Genomic DNA, 24,296 nt, shown 5'->3' with positions numbered 1-24,296 from the left:
GGCTGGGTCCTTGCCGCTGTCCTCTGGAGAAACTCCCCCTGCCCACCTCCGGTGCGTGCGGCATGGATGGGCACCGCGTGGCGTAGCCATGTGACTCAGGAACAGACACCCCATGCATATTCCGGACCTCAGGCCACAATGACTGGTTCAGCGATGGGCCGAGGAGAGGGTTTCCTGAGACTGGCTGGGAATTTGGGAAAGAGGCAATTTCTTTTCACTGGGGTTGGTATACTGGTAGAGTACCAGGGGCCACTATATGGCAAGAGCCGACTTGAGAACGACACCGACCCAGAGGAAAGCAAAGCTGAGAGATCTGATGGCGTCATTTGGGCCCCTGGAACCAGCTATACCTGAAGTCATCATTAACTCAAAGCTTTTAGCTATACAACCCAAAATTCCTCGTTTTGTTTTTTTATTCCTTAAACCACTTTAATTTAGGCTTCTGTCACTTTTAGCCAAAAAGCAAGCCCTAACCTCTCCCTTTTAAGGCCTCTTTCCCTAACCTCCCTAACTGTATCCCAGGTACCTGTGCTTCAGAGAATCTAGAATTGTCTGGCCTGAACTCACGACATATCTAACAACCGTGCTGGCATTTGAGCCAACCTGATTGTGGGCTCATCTGTCTTCCCTCCCCTACCTGTAACCCAGGAAACTAGCACAGTGTCTGCAAACCTGAAACAGTCAGTAAATATTTGCTGGAAGAAAGAGTAAGCCCCGAGCCCTTCCCGAACAGTCCGCTGTTTTTCCGAAGCAGCACGTCCACCTTCCACAACTACCTATCAAAATCTTAGCACTGTCAACACGGACATCCAGCTGAAGGGACACCTCCTCCGTGAAACTGTGCGCCACCCCCGTCAGGATTAACTGCCCCATCTCTGTGTTCCTGGTACACCCCCCGGGGCCACCTCTCTGGGGCAGACCCCTCTGGTGCCCCGTGTCCAGATTTTAGGTGTAGCTGTGGTGTAGTTCCAGCCGTGGAAAAAGGCCCCCTGCCCCCCCAACCCCAGGCACACGTCGCACATCTTTCCATTTCTGCCCTGAGATCTGCTCTGTAAGTTCTGCCCGGGACTGTCGGGGACATAACACCCCCAGAAGCCACCAGCTCACTGGGGGCGGGTGCATGTGGATGAACGTTCCAAGCCTTTCTCCTCCAGAAAGACACTTCTGGGTGTTTCTCAGAGGTCCCAGCAGGACTGAGCTCCCACTGCAGTAACACCCCTGAATCCACTTTCCCTTCTTCCCCGTCTCGTGCCCCTGATCTCCGGGGTCACCTCCCAGGTAAACCTCCTGCCCATTTTCCTTTTCTCAAGCTCTGCCTCAAGGGAACCCAGAAGACAATCTCTTACCACGAAGATAATCCCCTCCCACCTTAAGTGGCTGTGGGTGTCCCAGTCTGTCTCCTGCACTGGACAGTAAGCTCTTTGAACCTCCACAGTACTCAGCACAGTGCTTCCAGGTAGAAGACCAAACCCCACCCTGTGGCCTCCCTGGCCTGCAGCACCAGCCCGTGCCCATCTCTCTGACCTCACTCAGACCTTCTGCCTCCCCCTCACACTGCATACCGGCCACCCTTGTCTTCTTAGGCTCCCCGATTGCACTGCAATTTCTCCTGCCACAGGGCCTTTGCGTGTGCCACTCCCCTGCCCGGAACTCACTCCCCCTTCACTGTTTACTCTCTCCTTCTTTTGATAACCTCTTTTTTAAAAATGCTTACTTATTTATTTTGAGAGAGAAAGAGAGAACGACTGGGGGAGGGGGAGAGAGAGAGGGAGAAAGAGAATCCCAAGCAGGCTCCGAGATGTCAGCACAGAGGCCAACTCGGGGCTCAATCTCACAAACTGTGAGATCATGACCTGAGCCGAAATCAAGAGCCGGACGCTGAACTGACTGAGCCGCCCAGGCGCCCCTTGATCACCTCCTCAGAAAAAGCCTTTTTGACTCCTCCAGACGATCGCGGTAATCAATAACAACAGCCAACACTGTAAGTGAACTCACTTAATTGTCACGATGACCTGGGGCTAGACTGTTATTGTTCCCATTTTAGACATGAGGAAACTGAGGCACGGAAAGTCTAATTTATCCAAGGTCAGGGAGGTAGTAACAGGCTAGATTCGGAGCGAGTCGGACCAGCTCTAGAGTCCGTGTAGTTAGCCAGCTACACGCTACAGCACCCCCTCAGGCTCCTCCCAGTTCCCCTAAGTGTAATGGGAAAAACCAGGCAGCCTTGCCCACCTCAAGCCGGCTCACAGACCTACCTTCCCACTTGGCTTCGGCGGCTGGCTTCCCGCTTACCTCGGGCTCCTCCTCTCCATTCTGGCTGAGTTCACCCTGCAGCCTCTCTCGCAGCTTCCCGAGCTCTGCCCGCAGGCTGCCCATCTCCTGTTCCTTGGTTTGCAGATCTGCCTCTAGTTCCACCTTCTGTTCGATCAGGGCCTTCCCCTGGGCCTCCACCACTGTGACGCGGTGCCGGAGGTCGTGGTTGATCTTCATCAGCCGCGTCTGCTGCTGCTGCAGCTGGAGAAAGAGGAAGGCCGTTTATGGGGCCGCCACATGCAGTAGCTCGTGTGGTGCACCGCACGAAGGCAAATCGCCTACAGGCGTGCCATTCGCACCGGAGACATCTTGCTTTGTTTGAAGTCTGCTCATATTCTTAGAACTGCTGAGGCCAGAAACGCTAGGATAATCTGATGACAGTTGGAAGAGAAGTGTTTCGTCAGTGTATTACGATGACTTCCGAACGGACAGAAGTAGCATGCCTTGAGAATGGGGCATCTTTTTCTAATTCCGGCCCAGACGGCGGCCGGGTTTCTAGAGCAGCCCGGACCGTGCTGGCCTGTTCCCGGAGGGGCACGACGAGGCGGGGCTGACGTAAGCGAGCGTCGGGGCCAGAACAAAGCCTGACTGGGCCTCGGCACCCCCCCCGGGGCGTGGGAGTAGCAAGGTCACGGGGCAGGCAGCGCCACGTTCCCTCCTGGGGCAGCGCACACTCGGCCGAGGGTCGCCGCTTCCGGACCCCGCCGCCTAGAGCCCACGGAAGGACAGAAGGGGGCAAGGGGACCGCTGGCCCGGAGGGCGGGGAGGGGGCGGGGGCTGCCACTCACGGCCTCCACGTCTTCGTTCTTCAGACCCAGCTCCCTGTCCCTGGCGCGAATCTCGTCCCGCTGCTTGTCCACCACCTCCTTCAGCTTCTTCATCACCTGCCGCTCGCGCTCCGACATGCCTGCGGCGGGGTGGGCGAGGGCAGCGGGTTAGCCCCGCGTCCCCCGTCCCCGGTCCCCTCCGAGCTCATCCCGCCTCAGGGCCCCGGCCGCTGCTTCGGGCCGGCCTCTCCGTGCCTCAGTTTCCACATCCACAAAATGGGAAACATAGTACCCGCCCCACACGGCCGCTGTGAGGACTGATTCAGCGAATACACAGGAAGCGTGGGAGACAAAGCCGAGGGGTGCTGTCTGTTCCTGCCGCCCCCGGCCCCCGGCCCCCCGAAGTATACAGTCGGCCCCGGGAGGCAGGGCCTTGCCTGCCCTGTTCACTGCGTATTCCCTCGGCTAGCACGGTGCCCGGCACACAGCAGGTGCTCGCTAAGTGATCTAGGGCGTTCATAAACCGTGGGGACGGGTGGCCGCTGCAACACGAGTGACAAAATCGGACAGCCTGAAACAGCAGAAATTTATTTTCTCATAGTTCTAGAAGGCAGAAGTTTAAAATCAGTCCAAAGTCAAGATGTCACCAGGGCTGTGCTCCCTCCGGAGGCTCTAGGGGAGGATGAGTCCCTTCCCTCTTCTAGCTTCTGGTGGCTCCCAGTGTCCCTGGGCTGGTGGCCACATCACTCTGGTTTCTGCCTCCGTGGTCACAGGGCCTCCTCCTCTTCTGTCTGTGTCAGATCTCTCTCTGTCCCGCTCTTATAATAAGGACACTTTGATCGCATTTAGGGCCCACCTGAATAATTCAGGATAACCTCCCCTCTCAATTTTTTAATTTTTTTTTAATTTTTTTTTTAATTTTTTTTAATTTTTAAAAAAAAATTTTTTTTTTAATGTTTAGTTATTTTTGAGAGAGAGAGAGACAGAGCATGAGCAGGGGAGGAGCAGAGAGAGAGGGAGACACAGAATCCGAAGCAGGCTCCAGGCTCCGAGCTGTCAGCACAGAGCCCGCCATGGGGCTCGAACTCACAAACCACAAGATCCTGACCTGAGCTAAAGTCGGACGCTTAACGGACTGAGCCACCTAGGCGCCCCTCCCCCTCTCAGGATCTTAAACAAAATCGCATCTGTAAAGATTTTTTTTTAAGCTTGTTTCTGAGAGAGAGGGCGAGCAGAGCAAGTGCAGAGAGGGGAGGGACAGAGGATCTGAAGCAGGGTCCACACTGACAGCAGAGAGCCGGATATGAGGCTCGAACTCACGAACTGTGAGATCACCACCTGAGCGGAAGGCAAGCTGCTTAACCGACTGAGCCACCCAGGCGTCCCACAACTGCAAATATTTTACCCTACGAGGTAACATCCACAGATTCCAGGGATCAGGACCTGATATTTTGGGGACCATTATTTAGCCTCCTACAAGCACTGGGGTTGACGGCTAATCCTTGCTTCCCAGGAGCAGTGGTGGTCAGCCTCAACCACAGACTAACAAGAGAGAAACATTCTCCCTTTCTCTCCCTACATGATTCCCTCCTCCAACCTGCTCCATTCCATCTGCGTCTTTCCCGCTGAGAATCTCCCCTCTCCTGTCCTGGATATGCCCAAGCAGGTGGTCGACACCATGAACAGGCATTTGTGCAATGTTGCAGGGGCCACAAACCCAGGTAAGACCTGGGCCTTGCTCCTGAAGAACGTGAGACTTTCTATAACAGTCACGATGCGGACGTCCTGGAGGGCAGCCATCCTGCCTCAACTGTCTCTGTATTCTAGGGCTTCCCACGGGGTAGACGCTCCAGGCTGATGCGGTCGGGACCCATCCCCCGCTGCCCCCCTCATTGCCAAAGCACGACTCACTCCCACCAAGCCCACTAAGGAAAAAACGCTTTATATCCTTAACCGATTTCAGTGTTATTTCCAGAAGTGGGTATTATTATCACTGTTGTTGTTTTTAACATCAGTCCCATCTTACACATACGGAAAACTGAGTCCCAGAGACAGACTTGTTCAATGTCGCACAGCCAAGCCCTGGCAGAGCCAGGGCTCCAACCCCGGTTTTCTGACTCCGAGTCCCATGTCCTCTCCAAGATGCCACGCTGCCTTCCTAGAGCCTGCTTTGGATCCCATGTCTCCCTCTCTCTCTGCCCCTCCCTGCTGACACTCTCTGTCTCTCTCTCTCAAAAATAATAAACTAACAATAAAGGTTTACAAAGCGGGGGGGGGGGGGGCACCTGGGTAGCTCAGTTGGTTAAGTGTCTGACTTCAGTTCAGGTCATGATCTTGCATATTGTCAGTTCAAGCCCTGTGTCGGGCTCTGTGCTGACAGCTCAGAGCCTGGAACCTGCTTCAGATTCCGTGTCTCCTTCTCTCTCTGTCCCTCCCCCGCTCATGCTCAGCCTGTCTCTCTCTCTCTCAAAAATAAATGAATACTGGGGCGCCTGGGTGGCGCAGTCGGTTAAGCGTCCGACTTCAGCCAGGTCACGATCTCGCCGTCCGTGAGTTCGAGCCCCGCGTCAGGCTCTGGGCTGATGGCTGAGCCTGGAGCCTGTTTCCGATTCTGTGTCTCCCTCTCTCTCTGCCCCTCCCCCGTTCATGCTCTGTCTCTCTCGGTCCCCAAAATAAATAAACGTTGAAAAAAAAATTTTTTTTAAATAATAATAATAATAAATAAATAAATAAATGAATACTTAAACAATAAATAAATAAAATCATCTGCACAGGAATTCTCATCTCAGAGTCTCCTGGAAAAACCTGATCGAAACTGTACTTAGAGCTCATTTCATCCTCGGAAAACCTTACGAAGTAGAATTCTTGTTCTCCTCGTTGTTACGGCAGAAGAAGCCTGAGGTACACGATAGCTACTTAACTTATGCAGGGCCACACGGCTAGTTGGTGGCACCCAGTTAGTGGCACCTGGTTGACACAGTCAGGCGGTCGTGGGGGCAGAGCCCACGCTGCCATCCTGCCGGCCTCCCGTGGCCCAAGCTCCTGACGTTATCGGCAAGTGTGCTGGCTAGAAGAGCACCCCCCCCACCAACCTCTGTCCATCCGGAACCTCAGAAAGTGATCTTCCGTGGAAAGAGTCTCTACAGATGCAACTGATGAAGACGAGGTCACGCCACACGAGGGGGGCCCTAAATCCTAGCACCGGAACCCTTAGAAGGGAAAGGAGACGGGGCTTCTGACACAGACACACAGACCACATGACAGTGGAGAAGCTGGAGGAACGTGGCCACAAGCCAAGGCACGCTGGTGGCCTCCAGCAGCGGAACAAGGCTCCCACACCTTGACTTTGGACTCCTGGCCTCCAGATCTGTGAGAGGACGCATTTCCGTTGTTTTAGGCGCCCCAGTTCATGGTGCTTTGCTACAGTAACCCCAGGAAACTCAACCGCTCTGGCAAGCTTATGCGGAAAGGCCCAGAGAGGGTGCACAGCTGAGTCTTTACTGAGCTAAAATTCATACCAGTCACTCTCAGCTTCCACGTAAGGCTCGGCTGGTAGGACCAAGTCAACCTAATCGCCCTCAGGGACATCTTTTACTGGGCAGCTCCAAGTCTGATGCTCCATACACTTTGTTCTCACCAATCCTAGGAGCCGGGAGCTGCTGTTCCCATTTCACAGGTAAGGAATCTGAGGATGGGAACGGTAGGTGCCCTCCCCCGGTGACCCGGTTGGTAAGGGTGGGGCTGGGATCTGAACTCTACCCAGCAGTCTCTGAGAACACAATGCCTTATATTATGGGGGGGGGGGGCCCTGCTGTTCTAGGCTGCTCTTCAGAAAATGGCTCTGTGGTCGGTTTTCCTCCTCTCCTGGTTATGGAGTTGTTTGGCCAGAGCCCAAGAATTTTTTCCAGACCCTTGAGCACATCCCTACCCCCGGCCCCCACATCTCCCTAGTCCAATGGCTTTGAGACCTGCAATTCATTTCCGCATATGCTAACAAGTAGTTTTTCTTTAAAAAAAATTTTTTTAATGTTTATTTTTTTAGAGACAGAAAGACAGAGTGTGAGCGGGGGAGGGGCAGAGAGAGAGAGAGAGAGAGAGAGAGAGAGAGAGAGGGAGACACAGACTCCGATGCAGGCTCCAGGCTCTGAGCTGTCAGCACAGAGCCCAACGTGGGGCTCGAACTCACGAACCGGGAGATCACGACCTGAGCCGAAGTTGGATGCTCAACCGAATGAGCCACCCAGACACCCCTAACAAGCAGTTTTTCTCATTGCCCTCCAGCCGACAAAAAGGATTTCCAAAAACAAGGGGCAGGGACATGCTCTTTAATCTGGAGACTTCCAGGGAGCAGGCACAGTGCCCTGTGCCCCATGTTAGTCTAATAAGCACTGTTGCATATGCAGGGCGAGCTTGTCTACACAGGCTCTCCTGGCCCACTCGCCCCACACCTCACAGCGGCGCCCTCAAATCCTCACTCAGCCCCTGGGCCTTGCCCCACATCTCAAGGAGCGCCTGGCACACAGGTCGAACGTCACGGGCTCCGCCTCCCCGCAGGGACCCCTCTGCCCCACGTCTGTTCCTCTCACAGGTGGCAGAAATGCTTTTGTCCGTGCTGTGTTCCCATGGTTTCCCGTGCAAAATAAAAATAACCGTGAAAGGCATGCCTGGCATCTGCCCGGTCTCTCCACTCGGGTGGGGGTTGTGCTGAGTGGAAAACCCAAGCCTCCCCGAGCTAACCCTTTGGGAGTCGGACCCACGCTAGATGCCAATGAAGGGCGTCTCAGATGGTGCCCCTGGGGGCTAAGCCCACAGGGGTCTGGAGAGAGAGCTGAGGCAAAGCTCTCCCACTCAGAGCGGACAGATGTGATGATGTGCACAGGAGCAGCCGCCCCGGGCGTTCACGGCCACGGCCTGAGGCCCCAGGTGCCTCTGTAGCATCACTGGGGCAGGCAAGGGAGCTCCCGGGTCACCCCCAGAGGTCTCAGACAGAAAGGCAGCTGAGGGCTCTTCAATAACCTCAACGTAGTTACCCACACAGCCCAGCAATTCCACTACCCAGGTATACACCCCAAAGCACTGAAAACACACGTCTGCACAAAAACTCGTGCTGGAATGTTCACAGCAGCACTATTCACACCAGCCCAAAGCTGGAAACAACCCAAGTGTCCGTCGACAGATGAATGGATAAGCAGAAAACGCGGCCTATCCGTACAGTGGGGTACTGCTCAGCCATAAAAAGGAGCGAGGCACGGACAGCCGCTACATGTGGATGAACCCCGAGGTCACCGTGCCGAGTGAAAGAAGCCAGACACAAGAGATCACCTATGAATCGATCCCATTTACGTGAAGCGTCCAGAAAAGGCAAATCTACGGAGGCGGAAAGCAGCTCAGTGGTTGCTTGCGGCTGGGGGTGGGATGGCAGCGGGAAGAATCGGGTAATGGTTAAGGGGGTTGGTGTTTCTTCTAAGGTGATGAAAATGTCCTAAATTGTAGTGATGACTGCACAATTCTGAGTAGGTTAAGAGCCACTGGCCTGTACATTCTAAATGGGCGAATCGATACCTCAATAATGCAGTTATAAAACAAATCACAGCAAATGTTTATCTGGTGCTTACTACGTGCCAAGCCTTTTACATGCAGCAACTCATTTAATCCTTATGATAATATTCACATTTTACAAATGAGGAAGTCGAATTACGTAAAGGTAGATAACGTGGCCACAGGTGAGATCCGGTGGAGCTCAGATTTGGACTCGGGCAGTCTGGCTTCCGAGTTCATGGTCTTTTTTTAAATTTTTTTTTTTTTCAACGTTTATTTATTTTTGGGACAGAGAGAGACAGAGCATGAACGGGCGAGGGGCAGAGAGAGAGGGAGACACAGAATGGGAAACAGGCTCCAGGCTCTGAGCCATTAGCCCAGAGCCCGACGCGGGGCTCGAACTCCCGGACCGCGAGATCGTGACCTGGCTGAAGTCGGACGCTCAACCGACTGTGCCACCCAGGTGCCCCCCGAGTTCATGGCCTTAACTCCTCCGCTCTACTGCCTTGCCGTTCTTAACAAACAAAGAAGCAGATCTGTATGGATATGGAAATTCTCCAAGATAGAGTAAGTGAAAAAGCAAGGTACACTATATCCGGTATGGCATCCTGGACCGGAGGCTGGAGCAAGAAAAGGACATTAATCTAAAACCTGGTGAAATCCAGATAAAGCCTGTGGGACAGTTCATAGTAACATGCCAATGTGGGTTTCTTCGTCGTGACCAATGACCGTGGTGACATAAGATGTCACTCTTAGGGGGATACTACAAGTGGCATTATGGGAACTCTCTGTACTATGCAACTTTTCCGTAAATCTAAAATTATTCCAAAATGAAAAGGTAAAACGAAAACAAAAAACCCAACAACCAAGGCGCCAAACATCTAGAAATAGTTACCATTTGTGAGGGGGTGAAAGGGGATGTTTTCCTTCCGCATTTGTGTCAATATGGACATTTGAACACGCACAGAAAATCTGCAGAAAGACTGTAAAGGGTTTTTCCAGGGCTTCCTCCAGGCAGACTGCTTGGGAACAGGAATTAGCAGTGGAAGGGAGATCGAGTTTTCACCACAGTTTTGCACCGTTTGATTAAAAAAATAATAATAACATGCATGCATTTTATCTTTGCTTGGAAAAGTTGTTTTTCATTTTGTTTTCTCCTGAAAGTAAAACATTGGGAAAGACTCCATCAATGTCCTCAAGTCTTGAGGCTGGACGCGGGGGCCTCAGCTGTGGAACCGCTCAGGCTCAGGTCTCCTTTGACAGAAAATGTTAACTGAGACGCCCAAGCAGATTTCCTGCCTTCAGCTCTCGGGCAATTTTTTGAGGGAAGAAAGTCAAACTCTGGCCCCACCTGAGTCCAGTCCTCAGCCGTTTACGTCCACAGGCTGCAGCAGGTTCGTACCTCCGATGCTCTGTCTGCTTTGCATCTCCCGGGGCTCAGCGGGCCAGGATCTGCAGGGCTGGGGCTGGTCTCCCCTCCCTCACACACGGACATGGCTTTACTAATCCACTGATCATATCCTAGAACTTTACTGTTTTGTTCTTGAGACAGAGAGAGAGCAGGCGCACGCGTGAGAAGGGGAGAGGGAGAGAGAGAGAGAATCCCAAGCAGGCTCCATGCTCAGCGCACAGCCCAACGCAGGGCTCGATCCCACGACCCTGGGATCATGACCTGAACTGAAATCAAGATTCAGACCCTCAACTGACTGAGCCATCCAGGTGTCCCTACTGTTTTGGTTTTGGTTTTCTGCTCACTCTGTCCATTAAGAGAGGCATGTTAAAATCTCCCACGATGATTGTGGATGTATTTTTTCTTAATTTCTGTCCACTTTGGGGGCGGGTGGCTCAGTCAGTAAGCATCTGATTTCAACTCAGGTCATGATCGCACAGTTCACGGGTTCGAGCCCCGTGCAGGGCTCTGTGCTGACAGCTTGGAGCCTGGAGCCTGCTTCGGATTCTGTGTCTCCCTCTCTCTGCGCCTCTTCCCTGCTAGAACTCTGTGTCTCTCTGAAAAATAGATAAACATTAAAATTTTTTAAAATAAATTTGTCCACTTTTTAAATTATTATATTTAAAGTGTAGAATTTGGTGGCTTTTAGTATGTTCACAAAGCTGTGCAATCATTACCACTATGTTTTTATCACTCCTCTAAAGAAACCTCATTCCCCTTAGCAGTCACCCCCCAGCCCCCCCCCCCTTTCCTCTGCAGCCCTTGGCAACTGCTAGTCTGCTTTGTGTCTATAGATTTGCCTCTTCTGGACATATTTCTGTTCATTTTTGCTTTATTTCTTTTTAAGTTTATTTACTTATTTTGAGAGAGAGAGGGAGAGAGCACAAGTGGGGAAGGGGCAGAGAGGGAGGGAGACAGAGAATCCCAAGCAGGCTCCACACCACCAGTGCAGAGCCTGATGTGGGGCTCGAACCCTGTGAGATCATCACCTGAACTGAAGTCTGACACTTAACCGGCTGAGCTGCCCAGGAGCCCCTCACTTTTGCTTTATAAACTTTGAGGCTAAATTACTAGGTATGCACAAACTGAAAATCACATTTTCTTGGTGAACTGAACTTTTTATCATCACAGAGTGATCTCTGCCTTGAAGTCTACTTTATCTTACATCCATATAACCACACCAGCTTTCTTTTGGTTAGTGTTGGCACAGTACATCCTTTCTCAGCCTTTTACTTTCAGCCTTTACCAGAGAGGTCTCTTAGAAACAACATACAGTTGAACTTTTAAAGTCCTTTTTGACAGGGGCACCTGGGTGGCTCAGTCAGTCGGGTGTCCAGCTTCGACTCAGGTCATGATCTCGCAGTTAGTGAGTTCGAGCCCTCCATCAGGCTCTGTGCTGTCAGCTTGGAGCCTGAAAGCCCGCTTCAGATTCTGTGTCTCACTCTCTCTGCCCTTTCCCTACTCATTCTCTGTCTCTCTCAAAAATGAACATGAAAAAAAAATTTTTTAAATCCTTTCCGACAATCTTTATCTGGAACTTTTAGTCCGTTTACATTTAATGTAACTTCCAGTATAACTGGCTTAACTCTCCTATCCTATAATCTCTTGGTTTGTGTATTACACTTGCTGAGTTTATTTTTCATTCAAGGGACTGAGTGTGTATTATCATGCCACTGTGATATTGCAATATAATAAGAAAAATATATTTACACATATAATATATAATTATATATACATAATATACATTTTATGTATGTGAATATGAATATAAGTGCTAAGCACTTTACACACACACATATAATATGTATATATATACACACACACACACACACACACACACACACACACACACACACATATATGTATGATATATACATATCATATATACGTTTGGTCTTTGACCCCAGTTCTTGGCACAGAATTCCTAAAACTTGTGATTTCCTGAAGAGGGGAGAGGAGCATCTTCTATTGTCATAAGCTCCTTTCTGCCATTTTTGAGTTTATGATAATGAGGTGACTCTTGGTGGCCCCCTTAGATGGTTTCAGGATGGGGTCTGATTGCCAGAGGAACCAACTATATGATTGGCGATTAGGGGGGAGAAGGGGCTGGTGATTGACCTAATCACAAAGCAAATCGCCAATGGCCAGTGATTTAATCGTGCATCCCCACAGAATGGCACTTCCATCGGTCCCTGGAGTTCAGAGAGCCTCCAGGCTGATGAATATATCCATGTGCACAAACGGTGGCACACCCCAACTCCACTGGGACAGGAATCGCTGAGCTTGGACCCCTTTCAGACCTCACCCTAGGTACCCTTCTTCATCTGGTTATTCATCTGAGTCCTTTATGATATCCTTTGTATCCTTTATAAACCAGTAATAGTGTGTCTCTGAGCTCTGTAAGCCGTTCCAGAAAAGTACTGAGCTTGTGGGGGCTGGTTGTGGGAACCTGTGACTTTGCAGCCAGGGTGGATAGAAATGTGGGTATCCTGGGGACCCATCGCCTGCAAAGGACACCTGAAGTGGGGGCGGTCTCGTGGGACTGATCCTTCAACTTGTGGAGTCTGATGCTAACTCTGGGGTAGACAGTGTCACAACTGAATTAAATTCTAGGACACACAGCTGGTGCCTGGAAAATTGGTTGGTGTGGGGAAAAAATACCCCACACATCTGGGTCAGAGTGTTGTAAGTAGAATAATAGTTTTCCTTCGGCCGCACTCTTCCATCCCCGCCCCCTCTGGCATTGTGGACGGGAGATTCGGGCCCTAGCAGGTGCCTCTTGGCCTCCAACATGGCAATCCAGCCAGAGCACCAGGCACTTCAGTGATAAACGAGTTTACAAAGGGTCAATGAATAAACAGTGTTCTGTCCAGAACTGTCAGCGCCTGGGCACTAGAATATCACAGTGGCCCAATCTCTGGGGCTGGGCACGACTCCCATTTGGTGGCCTGAGATCAAGAGGTCCCAGAGAGGTACAAGCCTTCTTTGGGGGGTGGGGTGGGGGGGAGGGGGCTGCTTTGGCAGACTCAAGCTCCAGTCCTGACTTCACCACTAACTTGCTGTATGACCTTGGGCACCTCACTGCCCCTCTCTCAGCCTCAATTTTTCTCATTTGTTCAATAAGGAGTTTGGACTAGGTAACAGAAATTCAGGAATAACAGCTGACACTTGCTGTGTGTACGTACCAGGTACTGTTCTAAGCAAACTACAGATACTAATTCACCGAATTGTCACAACAACCTTAAGAGTGACACACAGTGTTTCTGCCATTTTTCACGCGGAGAGCAACTTAGGCACACAAAGATCAAGTGACTTGGTCAAAGTCACTTAGGAGGTAAGTCTTGGGTTAGGATTCACACCTGGGCAGTCTGGCTCTGGAGCCAATCCTTCTAACCACTAAGACTTTTGCTTTCGTTGCACGATATGCATGTCAACACAGGAAACCCAAAGAAAACAGAATTGCAGCACCTACAGTCCGTATCAGTGTGCTGCTACTTTAATCTCACAGAGGCGTAACTATGGTTCTGAACTTCAGCCCCCATGCAAGCCCATCTCTCACCCCGTCGAACAGGGGGAGGCGGGAGGGCTTGTGTGGGTCCCCAGGGAGTTTCTTCAAGAGGAAGAGAGAGGTCTGACATTCCTGGGACAACAGGCAGCCTCTGTTTAGGAAGGAGGCTCCAGGGGAGAACAGAGCTGACGCAGGCCCACGGGGGCTCAGAGCATATCCCATGTCTGTCTTTGCATCCCCCAAAGCAGCAGAGGGCCTGGAGTGAAGGGTCCAGATAACTGCTTGCAGGGTGAATGACAGTTTAGGGGCTCCAGTGTCATTCAGATCTGGTTTACCACCCTCAGTCATTCATCGTTCAACGTGTGCCCATGGCAAGAGTCCAGTCGCTTTCCCGCACACTTGGAATAAAATCCAAACCTTCGTCTCCCAGGGGCTATGTGATCCGACCCTGCTGACCCCTCTGACCTCATCTTTAACCACCTTTGTCCTCGATCACCTTCTCCTGTTACACTGGCCCTCCTGGGTTTACAGAACGCGTGCCCCAGGGCCTTTGAACTTGCTTCTCTCCCAAGATATTGGCATTGCTCACTCCATCACTTCACTAGGGCTCCAGTGTCACCTTGTCAGAGAGGCCTTCCTTGATCGCTTCATCTAAAGAAGCCCCCCACCAAATCACCTCTATCACACCCCCAGGTCGGGTTCTTCCAGAGGCCTGGTCACCATCTGGAACCATGCCATCTACTGGTTTACGTGGTTATCATCTAGCCCCTCCCCAGCCCTAGAACACAAGCTTCACGAGGGCAAGGGCTTCGTCTTGTCCACTGTGTGTCCCCCGTGCCTAGAACGGAGCCTCGAAAGGGAGGAACCCATGACAATCCACTGAACGAACCTCAGTTTCACCTTCTGTAAAGCAGGGCTACACGTTCTCTCCCAGGCAGAGTGACAGGAACCACACGAGACAAAAGGCTCTGGGACCCAGCACGCGCCCTCCCTCACTCGGGGACCGTGACCATGACTGCTACCGAGGAGGTGGGCGATCACGGTGGGAGCAGCCTTCCCCTGACCTCCCGGGCTGGCCCCTCCTCCTACCTTCGTGCTTCTGGAACTCCTCCTCCGAGAAGCTGGCGTCTTTGTGCGAGAGGTTGGTCAGGAGCTGCTTGTTTTCCTCCTGCAGCTGGGCAATCTGAGAGAGGAGGTCCTGCGCCTCCCCCCGCCACACGTCCTCCACCAGCTCCAGCTCCTGCGAAAGCGACGGGCCGGCCGTGGGGTCACAGCCTGCCCGGGGCGGTGGCCTCACCCCCCTCCCTCGGGAGCAGCCCGGGCCTGCCTGGGCTTTGGGGCACCGAGAACAAGGCTGCCACTAGTCCATGTGCAAGAGACAGAAGGTGCCCTTCCTCTGGGCAAGGCCCGCATTCGTGCTGCCAGGGCCCGACTGGGCTACAACCATACCTCCTAACTATCTAGACAGACCGACAGCGCCGATGAGCGGCCCCGGGCCACAGGGGCCCTAACGCCCCCAACCTCTCTGGGCAGGTTGCGGCCCTGATCTGTGGGTAGACCCTGAGTGAGGACAGACCTCTCTCCAAGGGAGAAAGAAGCTGCAAAGACCCCCGGGGATGCCCCCGGGCCCCAGCACTCCTTGTGTCTCTGACACAGGCGTCTCTTGAAGCGGTCCTGGGCAACCAACTCGCTTCACCCCTCCGAGCCTCAGTTTCCATTAGTGGGGGAGCCATCATCTAGACTCGCAGGGTTGACGTGAAGATAACTAAGATCAGTCTATTGAAGTTATTTTGGGAGGGGCTGTAATCAAGGAAAGAGATGATCAGTGTTGACAAGGATGAGAGAAAGCTGGAGCCCTCAAGCCTTGCTGGTGAGCACACGGACTGGTGCAGCCACTGTGGGGAACAGTCTGGCAGCCCCTTAGTAAGAGAAACAGGTACCATGTGACCAGCAATTCCAATCCAAGGATCTGCCCAAGAGAAATGAAAACCAGGGGTGCCTGGGTGGCTCAGTTGGTTAAGCACCCAACTTCGGTTCAGGTCATGAGCTCGTGGTTTGTGGGTTCGAGCCCCGCGTCGGGCCCTGTGCTGACAGCTCAGAGCCTGGAGCTGCTCCGGATTCTGGTCTCCCTCTCTCTCCGCCCCTCGCCTGCTTGCTCTCTGTCTCTGTCTCTCTTGAAAATAAATAAACATTCAAAAAAAGAGAGAGAAATGAAAACCCATGTCCACACAAAGACCTGTATGCGAATGTTCACAGCAGCATTCTTCACAAGGGCCGAGAGCAAGAAAACAACCCAAATGTCCATCAGTTGAAGAACAACATGCATGGACCTTGAAAACATGCTCCTAAGTGAAGGCAGTCAGGCCACACAGTGTATGATTCCACTGATGGGAAGTATCCAGAACAGGTAAATCCACAGAGACACAAAGCAGACTGGCACCCGTCTAGGGTTGGAGGGTTGGTGGGGAAATGAGAAGTGAATGACCGCTCATGGGTATGGGTTTTCTTTGCGAAGTAATGAAAATATCCTAAAATTGATTCTACTGAAAGTTACACAGCTCTGTGAATAGACCCAAGACCGCTGAATTGTATACTTTTTTTTTTTTAATTAAAAAAGTTTTTTTTTTTTTTACATTTATTTATTTTTGAGAGACAGAGAGAGACAGCATGAGCAGGGGAGGGGCAGAGAGAGAGGGAGACACAGAATTCAAAGCAGGCTCCAGGCTCCGAGCTGTCAGCACAGAGCCCGACGCGGGGCTCGAACCCACGAACCGTGAGATCATGACCTGAGCCGACGTCGGACGCTCAAACGACTGAGCCACGCAGGCGCCCTCGGTTCACCCATTTAAAGTGTTTAATTCTGGGGCGCCTGGGTGGTTCAGTCGGTTAAGCGTCCGACGTCGGCTCAGGTCATGGTCTCGCGGTTCGTGGGTTCGAGCCCCGCGTCGGGCTCTGTGCTGACAGCTCGGAGCCTGGAGCCTGCTTCTGATTCTGTGTCTCCCTCTCTGTCCCTCACCCGCTCACGCTCTGTCTCTGTCTCTCAAAAATAAATAAATAAACGTTAAAAAAAAAAGTCTGCTGTAAAACCAGAAACTAAACAGAGCACGGTCGCTGTTGTGGGACATAATGCCAGCTGAAAGCATAGATACCGAAGCCTGTTGGCCTGTTTGAATCTTGTTTCTGCCCCTTACTAGCTGATGCTCGAGAAGTTACTGAATCTTTGGGTATCTTGGAAATGTGGAAAATAGTGTCATATCTACCTCTGAGGGCTGTCATGAGGATTATGTCAATGGTTGGAATGGTGCCCAGGTCCCAGAAAATGCTAAAGATGTGTTTGCCGGTTTCTGTTCCTCCTACGGCCTGTCACAAGCCGGCCCAAGGCCGGGTAAACACGGCCTCCGTTCATCTTTTAAATACATTCCTAAATCCCCATCTCCTTTGTCAGGAAGTCTGCTGCACTGGGGGAATGAGAGGTAATAACTAAGTATTCGCACAGCTGTTCAAGGTCACCAAGGGAGGCGAAGGGTAGGGCCAGAGGGCGGAAGCGGTGGTGGCATGACAGAGCGGGCATGCGGCCTTCCCACGCGCAGGTGTGGGCCGGAAGCAGAGACAGGCTCTTCTAGCTGGTTCTTCCCTGCTCGCATCTGGCACAGGCTGAGCACAGAGGGTCCCAGTGGGCAACGCTCAAGTGTAACTGACTGCGGTAGGCAGAACAGCGGCCCCCAAAGACGTGCACATCCCAGTCCCTGGAACCCGAGACTATGTGACCTCACGCAGCAATTTGGCAGGTGTTAACTTAAGGACGCTGAGATGGGGAGTCTCCTGGGTTATCCCGCGGACCCAACGTAATCAAAGGGTCCTCACAGGCGAAAGAGGGAGGCAGGAGGGTCAGAGTCAGAGATGACGTGGCGACAGAAGTCAGAGCTAGAGATTTGAAAACAGTACTCTGTTGGCTGTGAGGGTGGAGGAAGGAGCCAAAAGCGAAGAAACGCGGTGGCCTCCAAAAGCTGGAAAAGGCAAGGAAGTGGATTCTCCCTCCCTGAAAGTTGTCGGAAGAAATGAATTGTCTGACACCTTGGTTTTAACGCAGCGAAACCCTTTTCTGATTTTTGAGCTCTGGCGTTTTATCCAGCATTATCCGTATTGGTGTGACCCATAAATAGCATATTCTGCATTATCCTAACAAAACTGTGTTACCTCGAGCCAGTTAAGTTTGTGGTAATTTGTTACGGCAGCAATAGATGAATACAGACTTTAACCCTCAGGGTGGTTTTTTTTCCTTCCCTCAAAGGGGGCACAGGGCAGCATGTGGCTCTTGCCTCTGAGCTGACCGCAGCAAATTTAATCTTGCCTCCACACCAGCTAAAAGGCTCTCCCAGGAAGTCACCCCTGATTGATCGCCTCCTTTGCCTTCTCAGGACTAATAGTCTTCAAACTCCTTATGTGGGCCTACTGAGTCCAGTATAATCAGACCCGTCCACCTCCCTGACCTCATCCCCCACCGTTATTCCTTACTCACTCTGTCCTAACCATGCTGGCCTTCTTTGTGTTCCTTGAACACACCAAGCCCGTTCCTACCACAGGGCCTTTGCACTTGTGGTGTCTGCCTAGGACGCCCCTCCCCCAGCTCCCTCTGTGGAGGGTACCCACACTTCATTCCGATCTCAGCCCAGATGTCACCTCCTCAGGGAAGCCTTCCTGACTGTCCCATCCTAGTCAGTCTCTTTCGTATCAGTCTTTTATTTTTTTCATGGCACTTATCACAAGCCGAAAATTTTAAAACTTTAAAAAATACGTATCTCCTTACACTAGAATTGCACCATCCAATAGAGTAGCCACAAGCCACATGTGGCTGCTGAGCACTTGAACTGTGGCTGGTCTGAACTAGCACGTGCAACAGGGTTAAACACACATCAGATTTCAAAGACATAGGGAAAAAATGCAAAATACCTATTTAATAATTATTTGAGTAACTATGTGAGGTGATGGATGGTAAATGTCACAATACACATAAATATCAAATCATTATGCTGCACACCTAGGGGCGCCTGGGTGGCTCAGTTGGTTGGGCTTGTCCAACTCTTTGATTTCGGCTCAGCTCGTGATCTTGCAGTAGATGGGATCGAGCCCTGCATCAGGCTCTGCTTTTGCATTAAGGAGTCTGCTCTGGATTCTCTCTTTCTCCCTCTCTCTAGGCCCCACCCCTGCCCTCTTTCTTTCTCAAAATAAACATTTTTTAAAAATTATGCGGGGCACCTGGGTGGCTCAGTCAGTTGAGCGTCTGACTGGCTCAGGTCATGATCTCACAGTTCGTGGGTTCGAGCCCCGCATCAGGCTCTGTGCTGACAGCTCAGAGCCTGGAGCCTGTTTCAGATTCTGTGTCTTCCTCTCTCTCTGCCCCTCCCCGACTCGCGCTCTGTCTCCCTCTGTCTCAAAAATAAATAAACATTAAAAAAATTACATTTAAAAAAAATTATGCTGTAACCTAAAACTAATACAATGTTATATGTCAATTATATCTCAATAAAAAATAATTTTTATGTTGATTACATGCAGAAATAATATTTTGCAAAGTCTTGGTTTGATATCAAAATTTTTTTAACCTCATCTGTGTCTTTTTATTAACGTGACAAGTCACATAATATTATTTTTTAAGTTTATTTATTTATTTTGAGAGAGAGAGTGAGTGTGTGTGCACGAGTCGGGGAGGGGCAGAGAGAGAGGGAGACAGAGAATCCCAAGCGGACTCCACACTGTCAGTTCATAGCCCAATATGGGGCTCGATCTCATGAACCATGACCTGAGCTGAAATCAGGAGTCAGTCATTTAACCAACTGAGCCACCCCGGGCATCCCCCACCCCCCACCACATAATATTTCTATGGACAGCCCTGAACTAGAAAGTCAGGTCCAAGAAAGTCAGGTCCAAAGACCTCATCTACTGTGGTCACTGCTGTCTCCCCAGTGCCCAGAACAGTGCCCAGTTCATAGCAGGTGCCGGATAAATACATCTGTTGAATGAGCAAATGAACAGCATATCCTGTTAACAATATAGACAACTGTATCCGCACAGCCACTGCTTTCTAAGCCTGTTGGTATTTTTCCTGTCTTCCCAGTTACCCACCCACTGCCTGAGATGAGGATCCAGCTTTCCTAGTCTCTGCACTGCCCATGTCACTTAGGAGGGCACTTTGCATGCTGTGGTCCATCAACGGGGTTGCAGACTGAGTAACCAGATAGACAGAACATGTCAAGACTGGCCTGAGTCTGTGTGATGAGCAGAACTGACTAAATCTGGGGGCGGGGGGGGTATGCTCAGGGGAGGAGTTGGCGGAAGACAGGGTGCACGCGTTGTGCTGAGAGAGAGAGAGGGAGGGGGGTGAGGCAGAAAAAAGAGGGAGGAATGAACAAACCGATAAGACCAAGGACATGTTAGGAAGATTTTTGTGGAAATAACACCTTGAAGAGCCTTTGAGACCACAAGAAAAAAAAAAAAACCCAGAGAAGTCTCTCTTGATCCCAAGAATACAAAGAAAAGTAAACAAGGGGCTGGGATGGGAAGAGGGTTTTGCCCTCTGATTTAGGAGAAATCATCCTCAGTGTTTACAAACAAGCCTCAGCTCTGAGCATGCTGGGGTTTACTTCCTGGCTGACGGCGGTCCAGAAGTGACAAGTGCAGCTGGCTGGGAATGCCATCTGACTCCAAGCCTAGCGGCCTCCGATGGCTCCCAAGGATGTCCCCCAGCCCAGCTGCTGCAGAATTCCAACGTCAAGGGTGGGAACAGAGGTGCTGGGACTTCTGTGTGACCCGGGCTAAGCCCCTTGGCAGCCACACGAGGGGATTTCAAAGATCCTTTCCCCTGACTCTCTAAAAGAGATTGGGAGTGGGCTCCCCAGTATCAGACCACGAACACCTCACTGAAAGCCTATCCAGGCCTAAAGACAACAGCTAACACTTGTAAGGCCCTCACAATGGGCCAGGCCTTGTCCCAAACACTTTATGGAAGTTAACCAACCCTTCAATTCTCACCACAACCCTATGAGAGGAGTACTATTATCCCCATTTACAGCTGAGGAAACTGAGGCACAGAGAGGTGAGCTGACTTGCCTAAGATCACACAGTGGCAGGGTGTGAAGCCAGGCTGTCTGGCTCCAAAGTCCCTGGGAACTTGACATGAATTACAGGGCTGGGGCATTTTCAAGCTCCGAGTACGATCTTGGAAATGTTGCCTAACACTTGGGAGCTTGAGTTTCCTTGCTGACCTCAGGGCACAGGGACCTATGAGGACAAACACGGTCAAACCTCCCAAACACTAGTGCTCTTAACCACTGGCACATCTGCCCCCAGGTTAAGACTACATACACAGTCTGGGTTATTTTCCTTGAAACACAATAGGTCATGGCCTGCCAGAGAGGTTCAGAGAGGCCAAGTACATTTCCTGAGGCCACACAGCAAGCCAGAGCCCCCTCAGGCACCCTGATTGCTCCTAGGAAAGGCGTTTCCTCCTATTCTCTGTCCAAAGGGTCTGACAGAAGCTTCCCTGGCCTGAGGTTGGGGCAGGAAACCACACATCTCCCACTTCCTTTTCCCCAGGCACCTTGTCTAGACTCCCAGTCCAGTAGAGAGGCCCTGATTCATGCACTCCGAGGAATTCTTGTTCACAGGGCAGAGGCTTAGCTTAAAGCTGCCCCAAATCGTGTCCTATCCCCTGGGTGGGGAAGAGGCACCAGAGTTACCTCCACTGCCCTGGGATTCTCTCAGCACTAATTTGGGGCAAATCCCCCCTCCCCCAATTTTCTTCATTTGTAAAACGAAGATAATTCCTGCCTCTGAGAGTTCTGTGAAGATTAAAGATAAAATCAAGGAGGGGAAAGCACTTCAGTTTCATAAATTAGAAGGAATTCTGGGAACAATTCGCAAATAGAAACCCAGAGTCTGGGGGTTGATGAGCTGGGCGGCTGGAGGTCACATCCCCTTTGCTACGGGGGGGGGGGTTTGGGGATGAGAAGAAGAAAGGGGCCTGACTGAAGGGCAGAGGGCTTATTTCATTTCTGGAAAATGATATCATCTATGCGCTTTAGATATATCACACTTAATTCTTAATGAGGTGGGTCTTATTACTATCACCATTTGACATGCGAGGAAATAAAGCACAGAGAGGTTAAGTAACTTACCCAAGGTCACACAGCTATTAGACGGTAAAGGTGGGACTGGAACTCAGGTCTGACTCCAAAGGACTGCCCTAATCTCTGAGGTGGTATATGCCAGGTGGCGCTGGCTGGACAAAAGAGGGCCAGGGGCCTCCCTCCCTCCCTCTCTCATCCAGTCGGGTCTCTCTCCTCGTCTAGTCCCTGCAGACACAAACGTGTGCGCCTACAGCTGCGGGATGCTGAAGGGCCCTTGGGTCCCAGCGGCCCCATCCCCCGGATGGGCAGACTGGGGCCGCTGCCCACCTTCTGGTGCTTGCGCTCCTTCTCGATGCGGTCCATCCTCTCCAGGCGCAGACGGTCCAGCTCCAGGCGCAGCTCGTCCAGCTCAGGCGCGACGTGGTGGCGGCTGACCAGCACCTCCAGGATCTCCAGGACACGCACGACCTTGGGCATGAGGCGCGCGATGGCCTCGCAGCCGTGCTGGTCGATGACCCGCTCGAACTCGTGGCCCACGAGCGACGCGATGTCGTACACGTCCATGACGGTCAGCTCCGCCACGTTCTTCTCCAGCGCCGACTCGGCCGCCAGCGACGACCCCCGGTCCTCCTCCATGGCGCCCCGCCCGGCCTCTCCCCCACCCCGCAAACTAGTGCAACTCCCAAACTTGCCGCTGTCGAGGGCAGCGCCGGGCCGGGCCCACCTCGCGCCGCCGCGGGCGGTCCGCGCTCAGCTGGCCCTCGGGCGAGGGCGCACCGGGCGGCGGGCGGGCGTCCGCATGGGCGGGGGCGGCGGACCGCGAGCCGGAGGGCGGCGCGCGGGGGGCGAGTCTCGGCGCGCGGCTCGGCCCGGAGCCTGCTCCCCGGCGGGAGGAGGCGGCGGCGGCGGCGGCGGCGGCGGCGGCGGCGGCGGCGGCGGCGGCGGCGAGGAAGGCGCGCGTGCGCAGGCCCGCGGCGCCTCCCAAGTTGGGAATCCGAGTTGGGCGCAATGGAGGCGCGGGGTCTAGCCGGAGACGGGGCCCGGTCGCCCTCGGAAACAGTTCTCGCCCGGGGGTCGCCCCCACGCCCGGGGCCGGGGAAGGAAGGGCGGCCGCGGCTCCTCCGGGAAACTTTGGTGGCGGCGAGACCCGGTGACCGGCTCCCCCCGCGGGGATGCCGCGCGCCCCGCCCCGATCCCGGCCTGGCGAGGGGCGCGCCCGGCTTCCGCCGCCCGAGGGCGCCCGGGTCCCCGCGGGCCCCGTTCCGCGACCCGCCGACTGGGCGGCCCCCTCCCCCCGCTCGCCGGCCACCGTGCCACACACCCTCCCCCCGGCCCCGCGAGACCTTCCTCCTCCGCGCCCCCCGAGCGTCCGGGCGCGCCGCCCCCTCCTCCGGCCCGGTCCTGGCTCCTCCTCTCCCACTGCCGCCGGGGAGGGGTCGAGGCTAGCCCGGAGGAGAGGGGGAGGGGGACGGGGCGGTGGGGGAGGCTCGTCTGGGGACGGTTCGCCGCGCCGGGCGGCGGCCCCGGCGCTGGAGCGGAATGGAGGGGTCGAGAGGTGGACTCCGGGATGGGGCCCATCCTGGGGAGAGAGCGAGGACCATCCCCCAGCCCCCCCAGCTCCCCAGCCCGTAGACCCAGCTACGGGCGGAGCTGGCGGCGCCGGACCCTGCGCTCCAGCCCAGGCGCCCGAGAGGGGCCGAGGGAAGGGTGGAGGGGTCCCCTGCCCCCGAAGCCGCCGGCCGGCCCCGCCCGCAGAGCCACGTCCATTTAGCAGTTCCTCGTGACATAAACACCGCTTCACAGAGGAGGTGAGGCCGGGGTTTGGGTCTCAGCACCGCGAGTTTTCTTGTCCAAGCCGCCTCTCCTTTTTGACCTAAGTCCCCTGGTCCATCGGACACCCCGCCCCCAGAAGAGCCTTTCCTGAAGCCACCGGCCCTCCCATTCTTCCCGCCGCCACGCATGGCTTATGGACCCTCCTCTGCGTTCCCACAACCCGCTGTCTTCTATACAATTGCTCCTTACACAGAGTTTTAACGGTGTGGTTACACATACGCCTCCCCCATGAGAGAGAGAGAGAGAGAGAGAGAGAGAGAGAGAGAGAGAGAAAGAAAGAAAGAAAAAAAAAAAAAAAAGAAGGAAAGAAAGAGAAAAAGAACCCACACCAACCTGGCACATTATTGATTAAAAATATTTTTTAAGTTGCAAATGTATTGGACGTCAGCTTTAAATTCTAAGTGCTTTACAACTAAATATTATATTGCCTCATTTAATCCATACCCGATGGGTTCTCAGAGTGTGGCCTGATGGCCACTGGGGTTCTCCGGTACCCAGAGGGTCTCTAGGAGGTTGTCCCTTTTGCTAGTTTTGTATCAATCTGCGGCAAGATGTTCTTAGTATATGTAACACAAAACAGCCTATCACAATCCACTGAACATGCAGAAGCAGATGTGAGGATCCAGCTCTCTTATAATGAGCTAGACATTAAAGAGATTTGCAAAAATACGAAACAATGCCACCGTTGCCAGTATTTTGCTTTGGAGCAGAGTTATTTTTTAAAAAAAAAATATGCATGTTAAGGGGCATCTGGGTGGCCC

General features: G+C 52.8%; 1 protein-coding gene across 4 annotated transcripts in view; it reads right to left on the bottom strand.

Annotated features, from left to right (window-relative positions):
* Nucleotides 1–22,527, bottom strand: part of RILPL1 (Rab interacting lysosomal protein like 1) — a 39,582-nt gene extending 17,055 nt beyond the window's left edge. For all 4 annotated transcript variants that reach the window (XM_047827080.1, XM_047827081.1, XM_047827083.1 and 1 more), the window contains exons 1-4: nucleotides 22,030–22,527; nucleotides 14,666–14,816; nucleotides 3,102–3,220; nucleotides 2,293–2,514 (exon numbers count right to left, since the gene is read on the bottom strand). In XM_047827080.1, the coding sequence (XP_047683036.1) occupies nucleotides 2,293–2,514; nucleotides 3,102–3,220; nucleotides 14,666–14,816; nucleotides 22,030–22,338 (801 nt within the window). In that variant the 5' untranslated portion in view covers nucleotides 22,339–22,527. The remainder of the gene's footprint in view (nucleotides 1–2,292; nucleotides 2,515–3,101; nucleotides 3,221–14,665; nucleotides 14,817–22,029) is intronic.
* Between the last annotated feature and the right edge of the window lie 1,769 nt (nucleotides 22,528–24,296).

Source organism: Prionailurus viverrinus, chromosome D3 (assembly GCF_022837055.1).
Source record: "Prionailurus viverrinus isolate Anna chromosome D3, UM_Priviv_1.0, whole genome shotgun sequence".
In the NCBI taxonomy this organism is placed as follows: Eukaryota; Metazoa; Chordata; class Mammalia; order Carnivora; family Felidae; genus Prionailurus; species Prionailurus viverrinus.
The sequence above is the reverse complement of the archived record's forward strand: the minus strand, read 5'-3'. Positions and strand labels throughout refer to the sequence as shown.